The sequence below is a fragment of the Loxodonta africana genome, chromosome 12 (genome assembly GCF_030014295.1).
Source record: "Loxodonta africana isolate mLoxAfr1 chromosome 12, mLoxAfr1.hap2, whole genome shotgun sequence".
Taxonomy (NCBI): domain Eukaryota; kingdom Metazoa; phylum Chordata; class Mammalia; order Proboscidea; family Elephantidae; genus Loxodonta; species Loxodonta africana.
Genome location: NC_087353.1, coordinates 100925794 through 100952752, shown reverse-complemented (window position 1 = coordinate 100952752; position 26959 = coordinate 100925794). Strand labels below are relative to the sequence as shown.

Here is a 26959-nt window from a genome sequence, read left to right as displayed (position 1 = left end):
CGGGATGGCTTCCTTTTTCAGAGCTTCTCTTGTGAATGCGCCGCTCTCGGGGTGATGTATTTAGTTTAACACTTTGGTGTTTTGCACCTCACATCTCTTCCCTTTCTTCTTCCCGCCTCTTGCTTTCTTTTCTCCCTGCTTTGATCTCGCTACAGCATCACTTTAAAATGCTTTCCTACAGCCCACCAGGAGCCCTTTTTATTCTCCCCCGTTCTTCCCGAAGTTCCTCCGGCTCCTGCCTCCTTTTGCTGCAGCCCTCCTCCCCAAGTCGGCAGGCCCGTCCTTGAAGTTGACAAAGCTGGGGGCTGCTCGGAGACTCAGCTGTGATCCCAGCCTCCTGCCTCCGCCTTACTGCCTCCTGCATTCTCGATGCTCGTTTCCCTCTCGCCGTCCCTGCTCCTAGAGCCGAGGTCCCCGAGAGCGCTGGCCAGGGCCCTGGAGGCCGGACTGTGCTCTCGTAGCACTGTGGCCCCTGCAGAGTTCTGTGTGGGACCATCCCGGAGGTTCAGGGCCCAGCAGGTTTCTCTAGATGCGCCGTCTCTTTTTTCTTTCTTTTTTTTATTATGGTAAAAATAGATGACAAACCGTTTGCCAATTCAGCCATTTTTACACGTACAATTCAGTGACGTTGATTGCATTCGTCATGCTGTTCCACCATCACCGCTGTCTTTTTCTAAATTATTCCCCCTCCGTTAACAGAAACTCAGTGTCCCCCAAGCAGTGACTCCCGTCTCCTCAGCCCCTGGCAGCCACTGATGCACTTTGGTCTCAATATTGTTGTGTCGGGTGCTGTGGAGTCGATCTCGACTCCTAGTGACCCCATGTGACAGAGCAGAACTGCCCCAGAGTCCTTTGTTCTGCAGAGCCACTGGGTGGGCTCCAAACGCCGACATTTTGGTTAGCAGCCCAAGCGCCTAACCGTTGGCCTCTGTACATTTGCCTGTTCTAAATATTTTATGTAAGTGAGATTATATAATATTCGCCCTTTTGTGTCTGGCTTATTTCACTCAGCATAATGTTTTCTAGGTTCATCCATGCCGTGTCATGTGTCAGGCTTTCGTTTCCCGTAATGGCTGAGTGGCATTCCATTGTGTGGATGTACCACGGTTTGTTTATCCAGTCATCTGTTGGTGTATGTTTTGGTGGGTCAGGTGCGTTTGTTCCTCAGGGGACTATTAGTGCCAAGGCATACAGGTGTTCGGGTCACCAGGATACTTCAGTGCTGATGATTGTAGATAGGTGGTGTGTGAGATCCAAGCCAGAATGACTGTAACATTGAGGCCAAAACACGAACGACGATGCCAAGTACGAAAACTTCCAGAACAATGCCAGGGGAAGTAGAAAAAAAATCTATGCACGTATGCAGTTTAAATTAACTTATTCAACAAATATATACTGAGTAATTATTATAACAGCATTGTGCTGCTTCAGAGGTAGAATTCTCACCTCCCAGGCGGGAGACCCAAGTTCGTTTCCTGGCCAGTACGCCTCACGTGCAGCCACCACCCATCTGTCAGCGGGGCTTGTGTGTTGCTATGACACTGAACAGGTTTCAGTGGGGCTTCTGGACTGAGCTGGTCCAGGAAGAAAGGCCTGGAGATCTACTTCTGAAAATCAGCCAGTAAAAACCCTATGGATCACAGAAGTCCAGCCTGCAACCGATCACGGGGATGGCTTAGGACTGGGTAGTGTTTTGTTCCGTTGTGCACGGGCTCTGCATGAGTCAGGAGCTGACTCCACAGCAGCGAACAACAGCAGCCATTAGTGTGCAAGTGTGCAAGCAAGGGTGAGAGGGCTTTCAAGGGCCTGAGGACAAGCCTGGGGCCGGCCCTGGTCAGCACAGTTTACACCATTAGACAACTCCAGATGCCAGCTGTCACAGCGTCACACCCACAAGGATTAGAGGCAGAATGATGATGGTACAGGCACGCCACTTACAGGCTGCGTGGCCTCAGTTTTCTCATCTATAAAATGGGGATAATAATACCCCTTACCTCACGGAGGCATTCTGAGAACAGACAGTTAACACAGGAGAGGTGATGACGACACCATGGGACACACAGCCAGCACTCCATAAATGACCATTCTCTGGTTAAATTAAGAAAAGGGAGCTACTCTGGCTGAACAGTGTTCTGGAGCATTGCGTGATTAGCTGGCTCACATTTTTAGTCAGCGTGGTTAGCAGTTCTAGGATAAAAATATTTCATTTTAAGTACAGACAAGTGTGGTATTTGAAATGTTTGTTAAAATAGTGATTGTCAGCGAAAAAGCTAACTTTGCGTTGGTGACATGAGCCTTATCAGCCTGGCCAGCCTCACTGTGAAGCTGCTGAAGTTTCCCCTTTGGGACCAGTCTCGGTTATCTAGGGCTGGTGTAACAGAGGTGCTGGAAGTGGATGGCTTTAACAAACAGATTTATTCTCTCACAGGCTGGTAGGCTAGAAGCCCGAATTCAGGGTGCCAGCTCCAGGGGAAACCTTTCTCTCTCTGTCACCTCTGGAAGAAGGTCCTTGTCATCAATCTTCCCATGATCTAGGAGCTTCTCAGTGCAGGGACCCCTGGATCCAAAGGACATGCACTCCTACCTAGCTCTGCATTTTTGGTGGTATGAGGTCTCTCCATCTCTCTGCTCTCTTCTCTCTTTTATATCTCAAAAGAGATTGACTTAAGATACAACCTGATCTTGTCGATCGAGTTCTGCCTCGTTAATATAACTGCCTCTAATCTTTCCTCATTAACATAATAGAGGTAGGATTTACAACACATAGGAAAATCACATCAGATGACAAAATGGTGAACAATCACACAATACCGGGGTTCATGGCCTAGCCAAGTTGACACAATTTTTAGGGGGGACACAATTCAAGCTGCATTTGCAGGGTGCCCTTCAAGTCCCTCTGACAGGCCCTAGCAGTAGCATGCACATGTATTTTTTGCAAAATTTTCAAAAGTGAGGTTTTTTCTTTTTCTTAAAGAAAATCAACCAGTAGCCATCAAGTCAGCTCTGACTCATGGCCGTCACACGCATGTCAGAGTAGAACTGTGCCCCAGAGGGTGTTCAATGGCCGGTTTGTTGGAAGTAGGTTGCCAGGCCTTTCTTCCAGGGTGCTTTTGGGTAGGCTCGAACCTCCAACCTTTCTGTTAGAGCAGAGTGCGTTAACCATTTGTACCCCCAGGGACTCCTTTTTTTTAAAGAACTTCTCTGAAATTGTATAAAACCCAAATTTGTTCCTAGGACTTAACTATCTTCCTTTCACAAATAAGAAAACCATTTGCTACATGATCAGAATATGAAATTTCTCCTTCACCCCTTTAAAAATGTTTAAACAATACTTTTTAAAAAGTCATTATTGGTCTTTGTATGACCATTTTAATGCATTTATTAGTTATTTCAGGCATAAAGATATTATCAGGTAGACCCAAAAATCCAGGTGTTTTAAGTCTTTTTTTTTTTTTTTGCATCCTTTTTGTGGTATCAGAGTTCATCCTCATATATATAACATATTGAACTATTTCAGAAATAAAGAAGCTGCAGAAATGTGGAGCGCCGTGACTCATGCCCGTGCTAACACTCACATTGAAGACCATGTCTTTCCCATGATGGTTATTGTTAGGCCCCCAAGCATGGCATGCTGGGAGTTCCCTATTGGGATGGAGAGAAGCTCATCAGATGTGAACACGGATCCAAGGTCCAGATCCTTCCCTCAGAGTGGCCGACAGCCTCCCTCACTGATGTGGAGGGGCTTTTGTTGCTGTTGGGTGCCTTTGAGTCAATTCTGACTCCTAGCAACCTCATGTGATAGAGTAGAACTGCCCCAAAGGGTTTCCTAGGCTGTAATCTTTATGGGAACACATTGCCAGGTCTTTGTCCCATGGAGCCTCTGGGTGGGTTCGAACCACCAACCTTTTGGTTAGCAGCCGAGCACTCAGCCATTGTGTGACCAGGTCATGAGAACTCAAACCTGGTTTGAACGGGGAGTCTTATCTACACACATGTATCATCCAGACACTCTCGGTCGGGGGTAACCTTGGTGAACAGGCCAGGAGCACAGTTCCATCTGGGGCCACAGTGGCTGGCAGGAATCTGAGGCAGCCAACCAGACTTCCAGCCAATGAAATAACCAAAATGGTGACCGGAAGAGCCGACTAGCCTCAGAATATGGCATCAGGTCTTCAGGGAGGCTTAGGAGCTTAAAATCACAAAACCACATCCCTCTTGCACCCCTCCCTTAGAACCAACCAAGGCTTTTAAGAAGGCTGGGTTTGCGTGCAAATCGTCTGGGATGCTATTCAGATTGGTAGCACCTCACTCAACCAGCTGCCGTCAAGTCAGCTCTGACCGTGGTAACCCCATGTGTGTCTGAGTAGAACTGTGCTCCAGGGGGTTTTCAGTGGCTGAGTTTTTAGAAGTAGATCACCAGGCCTTTCTTCCAAGGTGTCTTTGGGTGGGCTCAAACCTCCAACCTTTTGGCTAGCAGCTGAGTGTGTTAACCACTTGCAGTACCCCGGGGCTCCTGCACCCCAGTAGGCCTACTAAGTCAGAAACTCTCAGAGTGGAGCTGGGGAACCGACAGCTTCTCAGGCTCCCAGGTGATTCCCAGGTAGGAGCCTGGGAACACCAGCTTAGAGGCAGGCTTTTTCTTTTTCTGACTTGGAATATGCCATATGTGCTGTTTTCTCATCCCCAGCTGTCACAAGCTATACCTTCCCAGCTTGGGCAGAACAAAACCTCCACTGCTACTCCAGGGCAGGGTATTAGTGATGGGAGGGGCTGCGACGGTGACAGCGGTGCTGATGGTAACAGAAGTAATGCCAGTAGGGCTGAAGGAACAGTAGTAGTAGGAACAGAGCGGTGTCATGGACAGCTCTTAGGTGGCCTTTTCTGCCTTGTGCTTGTAGCTCCCAACAGATGACTGAGTGGGACGATGCAAATTAGGTATTGTGGCCCACCAAGGGAATTGGCTAGCTTGTTAATAATGCAGACAAGGTGCGTGGTGCCCTTGTGGGGTGTGACCATGAAAATAACATGGATAGAACCCTAATGAGGGGATTAGTCAGTTTTACCATCCTGCTAGGCTTAAAATGAGCCATCCCAGAGGCGGACAGGCGGACCACTACCACCAAGAAAGAAGAGACGGGAGCAGAACATGACATTTGGACCTAAGGTCCCTGTGTTCAGAACCTCCTAGACGCAGGAGACAGAGAGAAAGAGCAGTAACACCAGAGACAGCGCAAGACGGCAAGAAGTGGCAGCAGAGAAATGGCGGCAACAGAACCGGGAGACTGGCGCAAGATGGCATAGTGGGCTTCCCGGCCCACAGAGCAAGGCAGTTCAGTGGATGTGCAGACCCAGAGAGCTGAGCGCCTTCAGGCCAAGGCTGACTGGCAGAGTAGGGAGCCTCTGGGCACTTATCGGTAGAGCTAAAGAGCTTTGTAAGACTAGCCTGAGCAGGGCAGAGCCTCGGCCGAGGGTATGAGTGGTTAAGGGCCAGAGAGAGGCCTGCCTATGGGCACGGTTGAGAAGAGGCTGTCCTGATTGAAGAACTGTATTCTGAGTCATCCCTGACCCTGAATTGTAACCTGTTACTTCCCTAATAAAACCCATAACTGTGAGTATGGTCTGTGAGTTCTGCGTGGCCATTGCAAGAAATTATCAAACCCAGCAGAGGAGTAGAGAGTGCTGTGGGAAGGGTAGCTGGTGTCAGAATTGGTAAAAAGGTTGGAGAACGGAGGGATGTGTGACGTCCACCTCACAGGGATCAGCCTTGGGCTGTCGATGCTGATTCTCTCCTTCCCCTTGTGGAGCTAGAGGAGGTCCGACGCCTCCAGCATGCCCCCGTTTTTTTTTTTTTTTTGCAAATAGGAATCATGGTAGGGAGAGCAAACACCAGGATTCTAAAAAGCGTGAGGTTGCTCTGTGCAGGGTGGCCAACAGCGAAGGCACCAGTTTTGGAAATGGCGTGGTGAGCCCTCACCATTCAGGCTGAGGTCATCTCCCAAGGGACTCGCTGCCTTGGACAAGGCGGGGCAAGAAGGCCCCAGGCAGTGGGAAGATCAAAGAGGGGCTGTGGCAACACGGGCTGCTAGATGCCTGGGTAGTTGTTCGTTGCCATCAGGTTGACCTCATGCACCACAGGGTGAAACGCTGCCCGGCCCCGTGCCGTCTTCGTGGTTGCTGCTATGCTCAGGTCCGTTGTCGTGGTTGTTGTGTCAGCCCATCTCACTGAGGGTTTAGCTGCGTTGTTGTCAGTCGCCGTTGAGTAGGCGCCAGCTCATGACGACCTCTGCGCGACAGGATGAAGTGTTGCCCAGTCCTACGTCATCTTCATGATCGTCACTGGAATGTTCGAGTCCATTGTTGCGGCCACTGCGTCAGTCTGTCTTATGGAGGGTTTATGAGTCTTATTCAGCACAGAGGGATGTAAAGAACGGGGCTAATTCGTCACAGATGGGCTTTGGCAAGGGGGTGAAGCTCTCAGCCCTGCAGAACAGAAGCAGCAGCACCTGGGAACTTGTTAGAAATGCAAATTCCTGGGCCCCAGCCCAGACCTACTCATGATCCCGATGCAGGTTCAAGTTTGAGAAACACTTGACTGAGCTTATCAGACTGGTTACCTTCACTGAGGCTCGTGACCTTGTAAGAACTAGAATATTCCATAAGTCTCATCATCAAGGCTTGGTAGCTGGGCAAGGTTTACTGGGTGAGAGTTAAGGTCACACACCATTGTATGCACATGGCCTCGGCCCAACCCTGGACAGCATGCCACATCCCATGCCTACAACTACATGGCACCAAGGTTCTAACCCCGGCCTTGGGAGCGGGACCTTGGCCTTGGGAGCAGGTGGAAAGGAGCCTGCCAGTTCAACACTTGTTCTGAGCAAGGCGTAGGGATAAAGGCGTGTACTGATGATTTATTCTGTGCTATAAATAAAATTTATTTTTTTATCACTGAAAGTACAGGATCTATATGTAATTCTGTAATCATTTTTTTTTTCTTTAGTTATCGTGATTCATAACTTTCTGGTGACTGCCTGTAACTCCTTAGGCCTGGTTGACAGGTGTTTCTTTTATTGTTAAGGAAAGATATATCTCCCTTTCCAGTCCTTTCTGATCGTGGGTAGCATTTGCTTCTCCCCTCTTGAGGATCCAAACGCTATTTTTCAAAACATGAAGACACAGAAGGGTTCCCAAATGCCATTAGACCAATTTAGTATTGGATTTTATAATGCTGGAAGGGAAACATTTTTTCTTGTAGAAGTTAGGTTTCATTTTCTTCTCTGAGTTTGGTGGTGAGGAAAAAAAACTTACCTAAAATGTTTTCCATACTGTTATTATAATATCCAAGAGGAATTTCATCTGTTAAGGATGATAAAGGGTCTTAGAGTAATGGGTGTGATATTTTTACTCCTGCCAGGTTGAGGAGCTGTTTCCTTCTGTCTTAGTCAGGGCTCTGTAGAGAAACAGAGCCAGAGACATAGGTAGATAGATGGATGGATGGATGGACGGATGGACCGATGGATGGATGGATGGATGGACGGATGATTTACTTAAAGAATTTGGCTCATGTAATTGTGGGGGCTGGCAAGACTCCCCATAGCACTTTCCCTTTACTTCTCTTCGGCGCTTAGCTCCATTTACCTTGTAATATTGCCATTTTTGAACATGCCTCCCCTACTTGATGAGATTTTAAGTGTCTTGAGAGAGAGGAAGTGCTTGTGTCTGAATTGTTGATGAGTCCAGGTAGGAGCACAGCCCAATACCTAGTGAAGTACAGAATCGCACACTGAAAAGTCAAGTCTGCTCAGTGTCATTTGTTCTTGAACCCTGCGCATTGGGTGGTGGCATCTCCTTCAGTGTTCTCAGCAAGCCAATAGGCTGTCACTCCAATTTTGTTTGGAACAATACGTCCCTGAACCTTGTAAAAGTGAGAATGTTGCTTATCCCTCTTCAGTGGGACGCAGACTTTAAAAGATACTGGATGGATGAAGGGCAAACTATCATTCGTAGAAGTTAGTCATAGTAACTTCCATATTACTAATAGTAAGAGACTGATTATTATTAGAAATAAGTTTATTGAATGTGTATAGCTTTATGTATAGCATCTCATTTACATTTAACAGTTACAATCTAGAACCAGATGACTAGGCATTATCCTCTCATCTCTTCGGCTTTTCGGATCCGCAACTCAGTAGCCTTGAGAAGGGCAGTGATAGTGAGCCACAGTCTCCTTATCAACCTCCTAAACTCCTACGCTTTCTCTCCCATGCAGCCTTAATCACAACCACTTACCAAATCAGAAACCACTTGGTACTTAGCCGTAGTTACTGACATGGCCAGGAGCCAATACCTGGCTACTGGGCAGAGCCAGAGCTAGGTCCTAAGTTGCCTAGCAGCTAGGAGTTAATGGTGCCTGCTGGTCCCCTGGCGTGCTGTCCAGCTCTGATCACTCAGAATGCGCTCCTGAATGTACATAGATCCCTGCCATCACGGGCCAACCCTAGTGAGTGGGTAGGATTCCCATCAGACCGTTCTGTGGGCACTCTGCCCATTCTGTGGTCCGTTGCCTTCAATAGCATGTCCTTCCCTCCCCCATCTGCAGACCCAGAACTTGTGGGAATAAATGAAAAACCAAGCAGGCATGGCTGCTCCAACCTTTTTGCTGGAATTTCTGTTCCCAAAATTTACTTAACCTGCAGGGAAACGCAGGACACACTAAGTCAGTACCTGGCATCTAGAAGTTCTCTGGGCCCCTCCACTCCAGTGGTCATCCTTGCCCCGGTCCTGGTGAGTGAAGAAGCAGAGGGTCTTCACAGCCTGCCTTCTCCCTTGGCCCCCTCATCAACTCTGGGATGATGGCGAAGATGACGACACCAGCAAAAACACCAACAATAGATGACGCTCGTTGAGGGCTTGCTATGCACCAAGCATGTGCCAAGAGTGGCCTACGCATCTTCTAGCTCCGTGGCTCCCGTCCTGGAGTACGGCACCCTGGGTCTTTTTAGAAATGCAAATACTTGAGCCCACTCTTTTGTTGTTTTTAGTTTCTATTGAGTTGGCTCCAACTTACAGCGACATTATACATAACAAAATGAAACATCGCCTGGTCCTGTGGCATCTTTATGATTGTTGGTGTGGCCTGGTCCTGTGCCATCTTTATGATTGTTGCTATGATTGAGTCCATTGTCGCATCCACTTTGTCAGTCCATCTCATGGGAGGCCTCCCTCGCCTTAACTGAGCCTCCACTTTACTGACCCTGATGTCCTTTCCTAGTGATTGGTGTCCAAAGACACATCTGATGATGCGTCCCAAGTGAGGGAGCCAGAGTCTCACCATCTTCATTCTAAGGAAATTCTGGTTATGTTTCTTCTAAGACTCATCTGTTTGTTCTTCTGGCAGCCCACAGTATATTTCATATTCTTGGCCAACACCACAATTCGAATGCATCTGAAAATGAAACCGTGGGGGTGGCCCTGGCAATCTGCTTCAACAGCTCCACTTGGTGCCAGTGCACCCTCAAATTTGAGAACCACAGTTGTAGCTTATAGGCATTAAAGACCTATTTTTACTATCTCAGACATGGCTTCCTCAGGTTTCCTGGTTGCTCTGAAATCTCTTGTTCAAGTGCCCCAAGCCCACGTGGAGGAAAAGAGGAACAGTAATTCCAGGTACCAGCAACCCAGTCCTAAGCATTTATGCTATGCCAAGGATAGTGCTCGAAGTTAACTCATTTAATCCTTTCTATAACCCTGTGTGGTAGCTACTATTCTTATCGTCCCCCTTCTGTAGATGGGGTTCCCTCTGCAAATGGTTGACACGCTTGGCTGCTAACCAAAAGGTTGGAGGTTCTAACCCCCACCAGAGGTGCCTTGAAAGAAGGGCCTGGTGATCTACTTCTGAAAAATCAGCTGCTGAGAATCCTGTGGTACACAGTGCTACTGTGACGACAAGGGGGCATCCTGAGTTGGAATCTACTCCATGGCAACTGGTCTGTAAAAAAAAAAAATGAGGAAATTGAGGTACAAATTGATTGACTAACTTATCCGGGGTCACTCAGCTAGTAAAGGGTGGTGCTAGGACCTCAGCCCAGGCTGTCTGACTCCAGCCTACACTCCTAATCACATGTTCTACCTCATGGGAGTCAGAGGCTCCTCTCCCCCTCCACACTCCTTCCTCAAGGTTCCATTTCATTCTCCTCAAAGATGGTAATATCATACAGCCCACCTGGTGCTCCCCCACCATCCATGCCTTTTGGCTGATAGGTCTCTGTGCCCCTGGAGACTCTCCCCTGCATCCATCTAAACACCCCACTCTCTAGTTCTTGCTGGGTCACATGGCTGCATCCATTCCCAAGGAAAATGGCCATGACCCAAAGCAATCAGCTTCTACATATATTGCAAATGTATGACTTTAATTTGGCAAAAGCTGCCATGTGTAGCTGGTAAGTGAGGAATCCGAACAATTTCTGGTCACACACCCTTTTTAGGTTTTTCTAGAGCAAAATCTAGTCAACAAAGTTTTCCAAAGGATCACTTCTGCACTGCTTGCCTCAGAATCACCTGGGCTGCTCCTGGGTCCCACTGGTGACCTTCAGGACGAGGCTCCTTAAAGTCTGTATAGATCTACGCACCCCTCTGCTGCGCTCCCTTCGCCTGGTGATTTCTATACTAAGACACAAATTTGGGCAGCATTTCAGCTCTCCCATTACTCAGTGTGTGACCTTGGGACAGGTTAGCCTCTCTAAGATGGTTCCTTAATTTGCAAAATGGAACTCATCTAGTTAATTAATAGGATTAATCTAACAACCTCCTAGGGCTGCTGTAAGGATTGCATTAGATCCTATAAACAGAGCACTTACCACCTGCTTGTCACGGAAGGAGGAGCGTTCAGTCCCTGGCTGCATGACCTCTGCACCTTGGTGGCATTTCTGCTCCAGGCAGAGACTTATTTCACATCCTAAGACCAGCCTAGCCTGTGACCTTCACACTCGGTGCGTGGCTGTTGGCCTGGGCCACCAAGACTCCTGAGAACCATTCTGTGTGCGGGGGGAGGCCTTACTGAAGTTGACCAGCAGGCCACTGGGGTGGTGGGAGGACAGGAATGTTGACCCGTGAAGGAGAAAGGACCACAGAGAAAAGACATCTCGAAGGGCCCCTTCCGGCCTGCAGCAGTGGGTGCAGGGCCAGTCACGTATGTTGTCAGCTGTGAGAACATGGCTGGCCTGAGCGTGTGTGTCGGAGAAGCCTCCTGAGAGCGCGCTGCCTTGTCTTTTCTCCTGAATTTCTCATCATTAGTTGCTGTGTGGTCGATTCCGACTCATGGTGATCCCATGTGATCCCATGAGTGCAGAGTAGAACTGCTCCATAGGATTTCTTTTTTTTTTTTTTTTCAAGGCTATGACCTTTTTGGAAGCAGACCGCCAGGCCTGTCTTCCCAGGCACCTCTGGGTAGGTTTGAACCGCCAACCATTCGGTTAGCATCCAAGCACATGGACCCTTTGCACCACTCAGGAACTCCTCTGCGAAAATCACGAACATGCAAATTCTTAGACAAATCTGCAATCACCCCAGTGGGTTGGACGCAAACTTGACCTGACGTGTTTATGGGACCTTCTTGTGTTTTGTCGTTTGCAGAGGAGCTGAAGGCCCCCTTGGAGGAGTACGTCCACAAACGCTACCCCGGGCTGGTGAAGGTGGTGCGTAATCAGAAGAGGGAAGGCCTGATCCGGGCTCGCATTGAGGGCTGGAAGGCGGCCACTGGCCAGGTCACTGGCTTCTTTGATGCCCACGTGGAATTCACCGCTGGCTGGTAGGTTATAAGCCCAGATGTAGGGCACTTGGGCCTGTAATGTGGTCAGGAGGCCTGGAATCAGGGAGGTGGGGCACCTTTCACTGATTCTTCTGGAATGGAGAAGGCAGAGTTGGTTTGAAAAGGAAGGAGTCTGGGATAAAACTCGGAGAGATTTGTCTGGTCTCCACTCAGTCCATCATCACCGTTATCATCATACTCATCATTATCACCAAAATTCCACATGAAAATGATACACACTAAAATCTGTGAAAGCCAGAACCCATGTAAGGCAGAAACCTGTCAGAGAAAGAAAACGTAAATATTTTCCACTAATAGCAATAGAAAGTGGTAAGACTGTGCCCTATCAAAGGCGGAAAACTTGTGAGACCCAGAAAAATAAGGCAGCCCCGTGGAGTTCCGGTTCTCACAGGTTTCACTGTATTAACTGGGCAGAACTCAAGACAATCCTTGCTCGGGAGACAAGGCAATCATTTTTATTCTCTTTTCAAAAGCTACTTTGCATGTTCCCTTTTCTGGAGATAATGGCTGACTGTTGTTGTGGGGAAAAAAACAGTTGCCATTGAGTCGATTCCAACTCCTAGTGACCCCATGTGTGTCAGAGTAGAACTGTGATCCACAGGGTTTTCAATGGCTGGTTTTTTGAAAGTAGATTGCCAGGCCTTTCTTTCAAGCCGCCTCTGGGGGGATTTGAACCTCTAACCTTTCAGCTGGCAGCTGAGTGCATTAATCATTTGTACCAACCGGGAACTCCTACTGTGAGAAGTGAGTTCCAGTTACAAATTTATCTACTCAGGCAGAGCTTCCCGGAACTTGTGGAATTATCATCTGGAGGGAGGGAGGGGTTTATCTCTGTAGATGTGGCACAGGACGTTTTCTAGGTGAAAAGGACAATGGGAGAGAAATTGGTACTCCTACATTATTTTTTATAGGGAGTGGGAGATTTTGGAATTGTGAAGAGTGAAACATCAGAAATGTCCAAACCATTCAATTAACATGTTAAAACTGGAATAGGGCTTTACACTTCAAAAGCGTGATCATATGGTTAGTGCTAACTAAACAAAGATAAATTTAAGTCAGAGTTTAAATAGCCTGTATCCCAAACCAAAAACCAAATGCATTGGTCTAGTTGATTCCAACTCCTGGCGACCCTACAGGACGAGTAAAACTGGCCCCGAGGGTTTCCAAGGCTGTCATCTTTACGGAAGCAGACTGCCACACCTGTCTCCCGCAGAGCGGCCCGTGGGTTCGAACTGACCTTTGGGATAGCAGCCGAGCGCTTAACTGGTGCACCACCTGGGCTCTTTAATCTGTGCCCGGGGTTCCTTAACCAGTGAGAGATAGAGTCGTTTATTTCACAGATACCGTGTGTTTACACCCGATGCTACCATGTTGAATAAGTAGTGTCCACAGTAGTGGATTTTTTTTTTTTTTTACAGTAGTGGATTTAAGGAACAAATCTGTCAGTAATTAACATTTAAAAGTCTGCTGTTCTTCACTTGCACCAGACTAGAATTCTTTTATTGGCTGGATAAAAGAAGAAAGGTTATGTACCTGACCACACAAAAGTTTGGGGCCTGGGGACGCTGGTGTCTGTTGCCATCTCAGACACCAGGTTTTGGCTACCCTCAAACTCTGATGGCTCAAAACTGGATGTCTTCAGTCCTGACCTCGCCCTGAGCTTCAGAGCTGTTTACCTCCAGTGATAATCCATCTCCAAATGTGGTTCCCAGACCAGTAGCCTCAGCGTCATCTGGGGGGGAACTTGCCAGAAATGCGCATTTTGGACTTCACCTTACCCACTGGCGTTGAGTCGATCCTGACTCACGGTGACCCTGTAGGACAGAATAGAGCTGCCCTGGGCTTTCCAAGACTGTCAGACCTTCCGATGAGCAGCCAAGTGCTCAACCACAGCACCGTCAGGCAGAGCGTGGGGGTCCATCGATTAGTCTTAACAAGCCCTCCGGGTGACTCGGATGAACTCTCCAGTGCTTTGACTACCACTGAACTAGAGGCCTCCTGCACTGTGCTTCTCTGTGTGCCATTGCCCATTGGAGCCAGTGGCTTGGCAGATCCCACACTGGCTTATGGCCTTTTCCTCCATATCACCACCTCCTTGTTTTTTCCCGTAGGAACTGGTGGCACCCACCATTGTCTCTTTCACTTGATTCTTCCCTTTCCGTCATGTTACCCATCCAGTCAACCTCCAGCTCTTGCCACTCTTACCTGCTAAGCATTCCTCACAGCTGTCTCTTCCCCTCCACCATGACTGCCACTCTCCCAGCTCAAAGACAAACTAGTTGCCATCGAGTTGCTCCCACTCACGGCAATCCTATGTGTGCAGAGTAGAACCGCGCTTCATAGGGCTTTCAATGCTGTGACCTTTTTTTTTTTTTAAATTGTACTTTGGATGAAGGATTATAGAGCAAATTAGTTTCTCATTGAACAATTAACACACATACTGCATGACATTGGTTGCCAACCCCATGGCATGTCAACACTGTCCCCTTCTCAACCTTGGGTTCCCCATTAGCAGCTTTCCGGTCCACTCCTGCCTTCTCCTCCTTGCCCCTGGGCTGGTGTGCCCGTTTAGTCTCGTTTTCTCCTTTGGGCCTGTCTAATCTTTGCTTGAAGGGTGAACGTCAACCATGACTTCATTACTGATCTAGAAGGGTGTGTGGGGGCCATACTCTCGGGGTTTCTTCAGTCTCTGTCAGACCAGTAAGTCTGCTCTTCTTTTCTGAGTTAGGATTTTGTTCTACATTTTTCTCCAGCTGTGTCTGGGACCCTCTGTTGTGATCCCTGCCAGAGCAGTCAGTGACGATAGCCGGGCACCATCTAGTTGTGCTGGATTCAGTCTGATGGAGGCTGTGGTAGTTGTGGTCCGTTAGTCCTTTGGACTAATCTCTCCCTTGTGTCTTTGGTTGTCTTCATTCTCCCTTGCTCCAGATGGGGTGGGACCAGTGGAGTATCTTAGATGGCCAATCACGAGCTTTTAAGACCTCAGACACTACTCACCAAAATAGAATGTAGAACATTTTCTTTATAAACTATGTTATGCCAGTTGAGCAAGATGTCCCCTGAGACCATGACCCCCCACCCTCAGCCCAGTAATTCAGTCCCTCAGGGAGTTTGGATTTATTTATGAAGCTTCCATGACCCTGCCTTGGTCAAGTTGTGCCGACTTCCGCAGTATCGTGTACTGTCTTACTCTTCACCAAAGCTATCACTTATCTATTGTCTAGTTAGTGATTTTCCTTCCCCACCCCTCCCCTCCCTCGTAACCACCAAAGGTTCTATCTTTCTGAGTATAAGCTTTTCATGAGTTTTATAATAGTGGTCTCATACAGTATTTGTCCTTTAGTGATTGGCTTATTTTGTGATTCACTCAGCGTAATGCTCTACAGATTCATCCATGCTGTGAGATGTTTTGCAGATTCATCGTTGTTCTTTATCCTTGCGTAGTGTTCCGTTGGGTGTACGTACCGTAGGTTGTTTCTCCATTCATCTGCTAATGGGCACTTAGATTGTTTCCATCTTTTTGCTATTGTGAGTAACGCTGAAACGAACATGGGCATGCATATGTTTTTTTTATGTGAAGGCTCTCATTTCTCTAGGATATATTCCTAGGTGTGGGTTGGCTGGATCGTATGGTATTCCTATTTCTAGCTTTTTACGGAAGCGCCATATCATTTTCCAAAGTGGTTATACCATTTTACATTCCTACCAGCAGTAAATAAGGGTTCCAGCCTCCCCACAATCTCTCCATCCTTTGATATTTTCCGTTTTTTTTTTTTTTTTTTAATTTTATTTGTGCCAGTAGTGTTGGGGTGACATGGTATCTCATTGTAGTTTTGATTTTTTTTTTTTTAATGGCTAATGATAGCGAGCACTTCCTTATGTGTCTGTTACCCATCTGAATGTCTTCTTTAGTGAAGTGTCTGTTCATTTCCTTTGCCCATTTTTTAATTGGATTATTTGGCTTTTTGTTGTAGAAGTGTTAGATTTTCCTGTAGAGATTAGACCTTTGTTGGATGTGTCATAGCCAAAAATTTTTTCCCAGTCTGTAGGCTCTCTTTTTACTCTTTTGGTAAAATCTTTTTTTTTTTTTTCTTTAATTGTACTTTAGATGAAAGGTTTACAGAACAAACTAGCGTCTCATAAAACAGTGCACATATTGTTTTATCACATTGGTTAATAACCGCAAGACATGTCAACACTCTTGCTTCTCAACCTTGGGTTCCCTATTTCTAGCTTTCCTGTCCCCTCCTGCCTTCTAGTCCTTGCCCCTGGGCTGGTGTGCCCATTTAGTCTCGTTTTCTTTTATGGGTCTGTCTAATCTTTAGCTGAAGGGTGAACCTCAGGAGTGACTTCATTACTGAGCTGAAAGGATGTCTGGGGGCTATACTGTCAGGGTTTCTCCAGTCTCTGTCAGACCAGTAAGCCTGCTCTTTTTTGTGAGTTAGAATTTTCTTCTACATTTTTCTCCAGCTCTGTTTGGGACTCTCTATTGTGATCCCTGTCAGACCAGTCAGTGGTGGTAGCCAGGCACCATCTAGTTGTACTGGACTCAGTCTGATGGAGGCTGTGGTAGTTGTGGTCTGTTAGTCCTTTGGACTAATCTCTTCCTTGTGTCTTTGGTTTTCTTCATTCTCCCTAGCTCCCGAAAGGGTGAGACCAATGGAGTATCTTGAATGGCCACTAACAGGCTTTTAAGACCCCAGACGCCACTCACCAAAGTAGAATGTAGAACATTTTCTTTATAAATTGTGTTATGCCAGTTGAGCTAGATGTTCCCAGAGACCATAGTCCTCACAGCCCCCAGTACAGTAATTCACTCCCTCAGGGAGTTTGGATTTGTCTGTGGAGCTTCCATGACCTTGCCTTGTATAAGTTGTACTGGCTTTCCCAGTATTGTCTACTGTCTTATCCTGGGTGAAATCTTTTGATATGCATAAGTATTTAATTTTCAGAAGATCTCAGTTTTTTAGCTCCTCTTCTGGTGTTTGCGTATTATTAGTTATGGTTTGTATCCTATTTATGCCGGGTATTAGGGCCTCTAGCATTGACCCTATTTTTTTCTTCTATGACCTTTATATTTTTTTGTTTTATATTTCGGTCTTTGATACATTTTGAATTAGTTTTTGTGTATGGTGTGAGGTATGGGGCTCTCTCATTTTTTTTACAGATGGTAATCCAGTTTCGCCAGCACCATTTGTTAAAAGGATTGTGTTTTCCCCATTCAATGGACTTTGGGCCCTTGTCAAAGATCAGGTGTCTGTACATGGATGGGTTTACATCTGGGTTCTTTGTTCTGTTCCATTGGTCAATGTGTCTGTCGCTGTCCAAGTACAAGACTGTTTTGACTGCCGTAGCTGTATAGTAGGTTCTGAGGTCAGGTAGCGCAAGTCCTCCTACTTTATTCTTTTTCTTCAGTAGTGCTTTACTTATCCAAGGACTTTTTCCTTTCCATATAAAGTTAATGGTTAGTTTTTCTGTCTTCTTAAAGAGTGCTGTTGGTATTTGGATCAGGATTGCATTGTATTTGTAGATGGCTTTGGGTAGAATTGATATTTTCACAATGTTGAGTCTACCTATCCATGAGCATAGTATGTTTTTCTATTTACGTTGGTCTCATTTAGTTTCTTGAGTAATGTTTGTAGTTTTCTTTGTACAGGTCTTTTGACATCCCTGGTTAGATTTATTCCTGTTTTTTTTTTTTTTTTTTATGGGCTATCATAAATAGTACTTAGCCCATAACAAAATGGTATAAATAAATGGTTTTCCCCCACGTCTGCCAGTTTGTCATACTGTGGGGCTTGCATGTTGCTGTGATGTTGGAAGCTATGCCACCAGTATTCAGATTACGAGCAGGGTTGCCCATGGCAAACAGGTTTCAGCTGAGCTTCCAGGCTAAGATAGACTAGGAAGAAGGACCTGACCGTCTACTTCTGAAAATAATTAGCCAGTGAAAACCTTATGAATAGCAGTGAAACATTGTCTCGTATAGTGCTGGAAGATGAGCCTCCTCCCGCCCCAGGTTGGAAGGCATTCAAAAGACAACTGGGAAAGAGCTGCCTCCTCAAAGTAGAGTTGACCTTAATGATGTGGAGGGAGTAAAGCTTTCAGAGCCCTCATTTGCTAAGGTAGCATGACTCAAAATGAGAAGAAACAGCTGCAAACATCCATTAATAATTGGAATGTGGAATGTACGAAGTATGAATCTGAGAAAATTGGAAATCATCACAAATGAAATGAAACGCATAAACATCGATATCCTAAGCATTAGTGAGCTGAAATGGACTGGTATTGGCCATTTTGAATCAGACCGTCATATGGTCTACTCTGCCGGGAATGAGAACTTGAAGAGAAATGGCATTGCATTCATCCTCAAAAAGAACATTTCAAGATCTGTCCTAAAGTACAACACTGTCGGTGATAGGATAATGTTCATATGCCCAAAAGGAAGACCAGTTAAATTTATTCAAATTTACGCACCAACCAGTAAGCCCAAAGATGAAGAAATGGAAGGTTTTTACCAACTTCTGCAGTGTGACATTGATCGAACATGCAATCACAATACATTGATAATTACTGGTGATTGGAATGCGAAAGTTAGAAAGAAAGAAGGATCAGTAGCTGGAAAATATGGCCTTGGTGATAGAAACGATGCCAATCACGTGATAGAATTTTGGAAGACCCACGACTTCTTCCTTGAAAATACCTTTTTCACCAACATAAATGGCGACTATACGCACGGACCTTGCCAGATGGAATACATAGGAATCAAATCAACTACATCTGGGGAAAGAGATGATGGAAAAGCTCAATATCATCAATCAGAACAAGGTCAGGGGCCGACTGTGGAATAGACCATCAATTTACTCTTGTGCAAGTTCAAGTTGAAACTGAAGAAAATTAGAACAAGTCAACAAGAGCCAAAGTATGACCTTGAGTATATCCCACCTGAATTTAGAGACCATCTCAAAAATAGATTTGACACGTTGAACACTAATGACCAAACACCGACAGGTTGTGGAATGACATCAGTGACATCATACGTGAAGAAGGCAAGAGGTCATTAAAAAGACAGGAAAGAAAGAAAAGACCAAAATGGATGTCAGAAGAGACTCTGAAACTTGCTTATGAACATCAAGCAGCTAAAGCAAAAGGAAGAATTGAGGAAGTAAAAGAACTGAACAGAAGATTTCAAAGGGCGGCTCAAGAAGACAGAGTATTATAATGACAAAGTAAAGACCTGTGCAAAGAGCTGGAGATAGAAAACCAAAAGGGAAGAACACACTGGGCATTTCTCAAACTGAAAGAACTGAAGAAAGAATTCAAGCCTCAAGTTGTAATAGTGAAGGATTCTATGGGGAAAATATTAAACAACGCAGGAAGCATCAAAAGAAAATGGGAGAAACACACAGAGTCATTATACCAAAAAGAATTTGGTCGATGTTCAAATATTTTAAGAGGTAGCATATGATTAAGAACTGATGATATTGAAGGAAGAAGTCCAAGCTGCACTGAAGGCATTGGCTCCGGGAATTGATGGAATACCAATTGAGATGTTTCAACAAACAGATGTAGCACCGGAAGTGCTTACTCTTCTATGCCAAGAAATTTGAAAGACAGCTACCTGGCCAGCCAACTGGAAGAGATCCATATTTATGCCTGTTTCCATGAAACGTGATCCAACTGAATGCAGAAATTATTGAACAATGTCATTAATACCATATGCAAGTAAAATTTTGCTGAAGGTCATTCAAAAGCAGCTGCAGCAGTATATCCACAGGGAACTGCAAGAAATTCAGGCCAGATTCAGAAGAGGATGTGGAACCAGGGGTATCATTGTTGATGTCAGATGGATCCTGGCTGAAAGCAGAGAATACCAGAAGGATGTTTACCTGTGTTTTATTGACTATGCAAAGGCATTTGACTGTGTGGATCATAACAAATTATGGGTAACATTGGGAAGAATGGGAATTCCAGAACACTTAATTGTGCCCATGAGGAATCTGTTAGGCAGTTGTTAAAATAGAACAAGGGGATACTGCATGGTTTAAAGTCAGGAAAGTTGTGTGTCAGGGTTGTATCCTTTCACCATGCCTATTCAATCTGTATGCTCAGCAAATAATCCGAGAAGCTGGACTATATGAAGAAGAACAGGGCATCAGGATTGGAGGAAGACTCACTAACAACCTGCGTTATGCAGATGACACAACCTTGCTTGCTGAAAGTGAAGAAGACTTGAAGCACTTACTGATGAAGATCAAAGACCACACACAGCCTTCAGTATGGATTACACCTCAACATAAAGAAAACAGTGCATGATGCAGATAGACAGGAGGGAAGGGAGAGGATGTGATGTGTGGAGCTAAGTGGGTGAGTGAAAGAAGAGAGACAAACAAAAGGAAAAAAAGTAAATAAAATGGCACAGTAGGATTCAGCATGTGGGGGCGGGGCAGAACCGGCGAGGCCATGTGCTCTGTAGCCGAGCAGTGTGGCTTGACCTGTCTAGAAGGGGCATGGGAAAGGAAAGAGGGGAAACACAGAGAAGAAACCAACTAACAAACAAATAAATAATAATAAAAAAAAAACAAGAAGAACAAAAAAATAATATGGTGGTGGGAGTGCCAGCTGTTGGAGTTAGGGCAGAATTGGGGTGGCAGCAAGCTGAAGTCTCTCTCACCAGGCAGCATGTCGTGGTCCATCAGGAAGGGGCAGAGGCAGCACAGGGCCTAGGTGGGAGGGGAAAGAAAAGGGAGAAGGGGAACAATAAAGAAAAATAAAAAAATATGGCCCTGAGGGAGCCAACCTATGGGGCCGGCACAGATATGGGAAGCTCTCCAGCCAAGTGGTACAGCACAGCCCTCCTGGAAGGGGGAGAGGGGTAGCACATGGGGATAGGTGGGTGGGAGAAAGGAAAGGAAGAAAAGGGGAGAGAGAGAAGAGACAATAGCAGCAGAAAAAGAAGAAAAAAAAAAACCAAAAAATAAGTAAATGCAATAGCGCTGAGGGAGTAGGCCAGTGACAGCAGTGCAGATCCTGGGAGGCTGTGTGCCAGTGACTCTCTAGCTGCGTGGTGCAGCACTTGGCGGGGGGGGATGATGCGCAAGACTAGGTGGGCTGGAGAAATGAAAAGAGAGAGAGAGAGAGAAGAAACAAGAAAAAAAAAATAAAGAACAAACCAGAAAATATCACGCTGAGTGAGCTGGTTGGTGGTGGCAGTGCAGACCTGGGGAGGCCATGTGCTGGTGGCCCCACAGCCAAGCAGTGCAGCAAGGCCCATCAAGAAGGGGCAGGGACGGCACATGGGTCCAGGTGGATGGGAGAAAGAAAAGGAAGGAAGGGAGAGAGAGAGAGAAGAGGAAACAAACAAAAAAAGACAAAAAACTAAAAACAAACAAAAAAATGATGCAGACCCTGGCAGCAGTGAGCTGGTGTCTCTCCGGCCAACCCTGTTGGAAAGTGGCAGAGGCCTCGTACAGGGAAGAAGGTGGGGAGTAGGAAAGTGTGTATCCCTGGTTACTGGGTGCTCTGTCTCCTGTTGGGAGCTCTGTTATGTTGCCTTCCTATACGACCTGTTTGTGTTCCTTGGTGGCTATAGTCCAAGATGGCAGATCAGCACTGCATTAGCTGGTAGGGGTCCTCCACTTCCGTAGCTCTCCTTGTTCTCTGTCAGTTTCTTATTCTGTTTGGTGCGTAACTGAGTTCTTTATTCCTTCATTTGATGCTTAGGGTTCCAGGATCGACATTTGTATCTGTTTTACAGGTTTTCGCTGAAGAGGAATGGCATGGTGCTTCTGTCTATAGCACCATGTTGGTTCCGCTTCTCTGTGACCTTTTTGGAAGCAGATCACCAGGCCTTTCTTCTGAGCTGTGCCTGGTTGGGTTTGAACCAGCAGACCTTTCAGGTAGTAGTCATCCCGTGCGTAACCAGCTGTGCCACTCAGGAACTTCTCTGCCAGCTCAGACCTCCATTTTTTTTTTTACCTAAACAAATGCCACAACTGCCTGAATTCATTCTTTTGTCATATGTTTGTTGGATGCCCAAGGCACTCTCCTCAGCTACGGTTTGAGTGACCAACTATCCCAGTTTTCAAGAATGCAGGGTTTTCAATGATAAAACCAGAGAGCCCTGGGCAAACCCTAGCTGGAGTTCACATTCTGGCAAGACTTGGTGTCTGCCCTGAAGCAGCCTTCAGTCTCTGCGACTCCAGTCTGAGCCCTTCAGACTCATCTTCCACATTGCTAGTGGAACGGCGTATGTCCCCCTCTGCATTCAAACCCTCCTGTGATTCCTCTTTACATGGTAGACTATGTGCCCTGACTTCTGCTGCGTCATATGGTGGCAATAAACCATCCCCAGTCACAGAAATTTATGGCAACATAAATCACAGATCCAGTCCGTGTGGCTTGTCAATGGCAGGTTGTCTGTCTGTGGCTCTGCTTGATGTCTCCTCTTCATCCTGTCTAGGACAACCATTTTTTTGGCTCAGAGAATAGAACAATGGCCGAACCTTCCCATGGCTACTAGAGTTCTGCTCAGATGTGACATACGTCACTTCTGCTCACCAGCCATTGGCCAAAGCAAATCACATGTCCAGGTCAAACGTTGATTGGAGGTCAGGGGAAGAGTGTGCTCTTCTACAGGGAAGCACCTTGGGCCACCAGGGAGGAGAGCAAGTAACTGGAAACAGTTATTGCTGTAAATTGCATTCTGTCCCCCCCACGAATATGTATTGAAGTCCTTGTCCCTGTACCTGTGGATGTGATCTTGTTTGGAAGTAGGGTTTTTCTTTTGGTATGTTAATGAGGTCATATCAGAGTTGTTTGGCTCCTAAAGCAAATTCCTTCTGCCTTATAAAAAGAGTAGAATAGAGACAGAGACCCACACAGGGAAGACAGATGCCGTGTGAGGGTGGTCTACCATCAAAGGAACACCAAGGATTGCTGGTAGTCACCAGAAACCGGGAGGGGGTCCACAGACGAAATCGACAAGGCCAAGACCCGATTTGGACGTTTGACCTCCAGATCTGTAAAATAAATTTCTAGTCTTTAAAGCCACCGCTTGTAGTATTTCTGCTACGGCGGCACCAGGTGACATTCTGCCACAGACCGTAAGATCGGCCTCCTTAGCTTCAGCAGCATTATTTGGAGTCTCTGGTAACTCTTCACCACGCTGTGATGGGCTGAACCACGGTTTCTGTGTGCACCGCACCAGGACAGGCCTGGGGAGAGGAGGTGGCCCCTGCCTTCAGGAGACAGTACAGCTTGGGGGTTAGGCCTGAAGCCAGACCATCTGGGTTAGACCCTGGTTCTGCCCCCAGCTGGCTGTGGCTGGGGCAAGTTACTTAAGCTTCCTGGGCCTCAGTTTCCTCATTGGTAAAGAAGGTGGTAATAGTATCTACCTCATGGACTTGTCATGGGATTACATTAGTCAACATATGTAAAATGTTCATGTTGAGAATGGTGCCTAGCAGTAGTAAGCACTCAATATGTAAAACCAAAAAAAACAAACTCAGTGCCATGGAGTCGATTCCGATTCATAGCGACCCTATAGGACAGAGTAAAACTGCCTCGTAGAGTTTCCAAGGAGCGCCTGGCAGATTCGAACTGCAGATCCTTTGGTCAGCAGCCGTAGCACTTAATCACTATGCCACCAGGGTTTCCAACATATAGAACTTATTAACTCTGGGAGTGGTGGTTCAGTGGTACAATTCCTGCCCTCCATGCGGGAGACCTGGGTTCGATTCCTGGTCATTGCACCTCAAGCACAGCTGCTACCAGTCTGTCATTGGAGGCTTGTGTGTTGCTGTGATGCTGAACAGGTTTCAACAGAACTTCCAGACTGAGATGGACTAGGAAGAAAGGCCTGGCAATCTATTTCTGAAAATCAGCCAGTGAAAACCCTATGGGTCACAACAGTTTAATCTGTGACTGATATGGGGATGGCACAGGACCAGGCAGTGTGTCATTCTGTTGTACATGGGGCTGCCATGAGTTGAGGGCCAACTCGTCGGCAGCTAACAGGATTCATTATTAGCTCTTAAGGAAAACTAACATATGTTCAAAGATGAGGAAGGGCAGCAGCATGCTGTCAGCGTGACGTGAATAATGTGGAGAAAGTGGTCTAAGAGTTTAGAGGAGGCTGGAACCTGCCTCCTCAGGAAAATTCTGGAAGGCTTGTTGGGAGAGGCGGCCCCTGATCCAGCCTTGCTAGGAGGCTAGGCCTTCTGCACACGGCCAAAGGCATTCCCAGAGGAGAAGAGCAGAAAGGAAGACTTGGAGAGGACCAAGCTCAAGAGTGCGGCTAGGAAGCCGTGAAACATCAGCCCCGTTTAGCTTCCACCTCTGTGCTGTGTGCAGAAGCTTCGGCAGCGGTAAATGGCCCAGCACGTGCTTTACGGCTCGTTTTAAACGGAAGGAGGAGATGAGCCGACAGGTAATTCAATTGCTGCGAATGAGAAGAGATGGGTGATAGGCCAAGCATCCTCATTATTCTCCCAAATAATGCCAAGGAATGGGATTTTCCCTTGACTCGTTTCCAACGCCTGCGCCCTGTTCTAAGCAGGGAGGGTAATACCTGCTTTATGAGAGCCATCTTGGCTTCCCAAATCCAGGATATGATCCCTTCCTTGGAGATGCACGCTGGGCGGAGGTATCTGACCCTCCGCTGTCTCCTAGGCCAGCAGAGCTGCCCCAGACTCGAGTCAGAGCCGCCTGAGGCCTGCTGCAGCCCCAAGACACGGAGGCTCACCGGGGGGCAGGATCCTGTCTGCCTTTGCATTTAATTAGCTTCCATCCTTGCTTGCTAACCAATTCAATTAGATCCCTTTTAAGAAATCCGTTAAATAATCAGTTAAAACAACAGAAATAGTCACACACACAAAGGAGCTGGTGAGATGCTTATTAAAACCAGGCCATCAGGGGCAGAAGTGACCTATTTTGGGAAGGGGAATTGGGAGCCAGCTGAAAAAACAAAAAGCATCAGTTATTGCCTTTTGCGGGGAAACTTAAAACGCTATAGAAATGCCCTGCAAAGCATGTCACAGGGGGAGGCTGGCCTTGCTTTGGCTTGTGCCCTCAGGTGGGAAGGAAAGGCCTGGCACTGTCTGCAGACCGGCGGGCACCTTGTTCTGAACTCTCGCTCCAGGTGTCCGATGCTGAGGTGGGCATCACCCTGAGAGTCCACAGAGCCAGGGCATGAGCTCACAAGCTGCTCTGGGTTGCTGCATTTCACAGCATTTGTTTTAAGCTGCCTGACCCTACTGGACAGGTCGCTCAGCTCAGTTGAGCCTCAGTTTCCATCTGGGTTCCAGACTGCTCGAAGCTCCATATCTTAGTTGTCTAGCTGCCATAACAAAATACCACAAGCAGGTGACTTTAAAGAACAGAAAAGTACTGTCTCACCATTTTCAAGGCTAAAAGTCCAAACCAGGTCGTTGGCCTTAGGGGCAGCGCCTTAGTTGTCAGTGCTCCTTGACTTGTATATGGATCTTCATGTGGCCGCTTCCCCCTGTGTGTCTGCTGTTTGTTCTACTCACAAGGGATTAGGTTTGGGACCCACCCTACTCTTGGATAAAGCTCATTAACATAAAAAAAGTAATTCTATTTCCAAACTGGGTCACATCCACAGGTACAGGGGTTAGGACTTCAGTGTATCTTTTTGGAGTGCACAATTCAATCCATGTCAGCCTCTTGGGTAGTGCAAATGGTTGACACACTCGGCTGCTAACCAAAAGGTTAGAGGTTCGAATTTACCCAGAGGCACCTCAGAAGAAAGGCCTGGCAATTTACTTCCAAAAAATCAGCCATTGGAAACACTATGGAACACAGTTCTACTCAGACACACATGGGGTCTCCATGAGTCAGAATTGACTTAACAGCAGCTGGGTTTTTTTTTTTTTTTTACTAGTTTTTAATTCAGTCCGTAACACCAGCCTTTAGCTATGTTGCTTCTATTTATTCTGTATCAACTGAAGAGTGCAGATACCTCAGAAGAGAGATTTTATTTCTGCTTCTCTGTGTTTCAGGGCCGAGCCAGTTCTGTCCCGAATCCAGGAAAACCGGAAGCGAGTGATCCTTCCCTCCATCGACAACATCAAGCAGGACAACTTCGAGGTGCAGCGGTACGAGAACTCAGCCCACGGGTACAGCTGGGAGCTTTGGTGTATGTACATCAGCCCCCCGAAAGACTGGTGGGACGCCGGAGACCCTTCTCTGCCCATCAGGTCTGTAGCAAGCGCGTCTCAGGGCCAGTATGTCCCCAAAGTCCGGGGTCAAGAGGAGCAACTCCTGGGGGAGCCTGGGAGGGACTGCCCAGTGTTGAAACAGCACCTTCACGGCCGGTATCTTAGGACTGTGGTTTTCTTGCTGGGGAGGGCGTTGCATTCTTCTCCTTCAGCTGAAGTTTTCAAATGCAGCTTATCAAACAGCAAGTCACAAAGTTTAAAGTTAGTAATAATGTTCACAGTTGTTTATTCTTCCTCATCTAGGATGAACTTTGTTAGGGAGTTTTAAGTGTCAAGTTTGACAGGCATTAATTTCTGGGGCCGTTTCATGCGGGAAGCCTCGTGTTGTTGCTGTGCTTTTTATCGTGGTATAGGAACACATAAAGCAAACGAACAACAACAAATAAACGGTTGCCACCTAGTTGATTCCAACTCATGGCAACCGCATGTACGTCAGAGAACTGTGTTCCCCAGGGTCTTCGGTGACTGATAGTTCAGAAGTAGGTCACCGGGCCTTTCTTCCAAGGTCCCTCCGGGTGGATTCAAACTGCCAACTTTTGGTTATCAGCCAAGCACTCACAGAAAAGGACAATATTTGTGCGGCACCATAAGGTAACTGGAGGGCCTTTTGGGAGCTCCATGCAGACCTCGCCCAGGTCCCACCCAGTTGCCCCGGGGACAGGAGGTCAGTGTCCTTTGCATACCAGTTGATTTTGATGCTGTCTCACTTTCCTGTGGCTGCTGTAACAATTTACCATAAACTTAAAGTCGTGAAACAACACAGATTTATTTCCCTGCAGTTCTAGAGGTCAGAAGCTTCCAGTGGGCCTCATGGAGGCAAAAACCAAGGTGTCGGCAGGCTGGCTCCTTCCGGAGGCTCTAGAGGAGGGTCTGTTGCCTTGCTTTTTCCAGC

At 46.8% G+C, this 26959-nt stretch overlaps 1 protein-coding gene across 1 annotated transcript in view; it reads left to right on the top strand.

The window, feature by feature from the left end:
- GALNT17 (polypeptide N-acetylgalactosaminyltransferase 17) overlaps nt 1-26959 on the top strand; it is a 538869-nt gene that overhangs the window by 286322 nt on the left and 225588 nt on the right. The window contains exons 4-5 of the mRNA XM_003416636.4: nt 11632-11806; nt 25849-26046. Coding sequence (XP_003416684.4) covers nt 11632-11806; nt 25849-26046 — 373 coding nt within the window. The remainder of the gene's footprint in view (nt 1-11631; nt 11807-25848; nt 26047-26959) is intronic.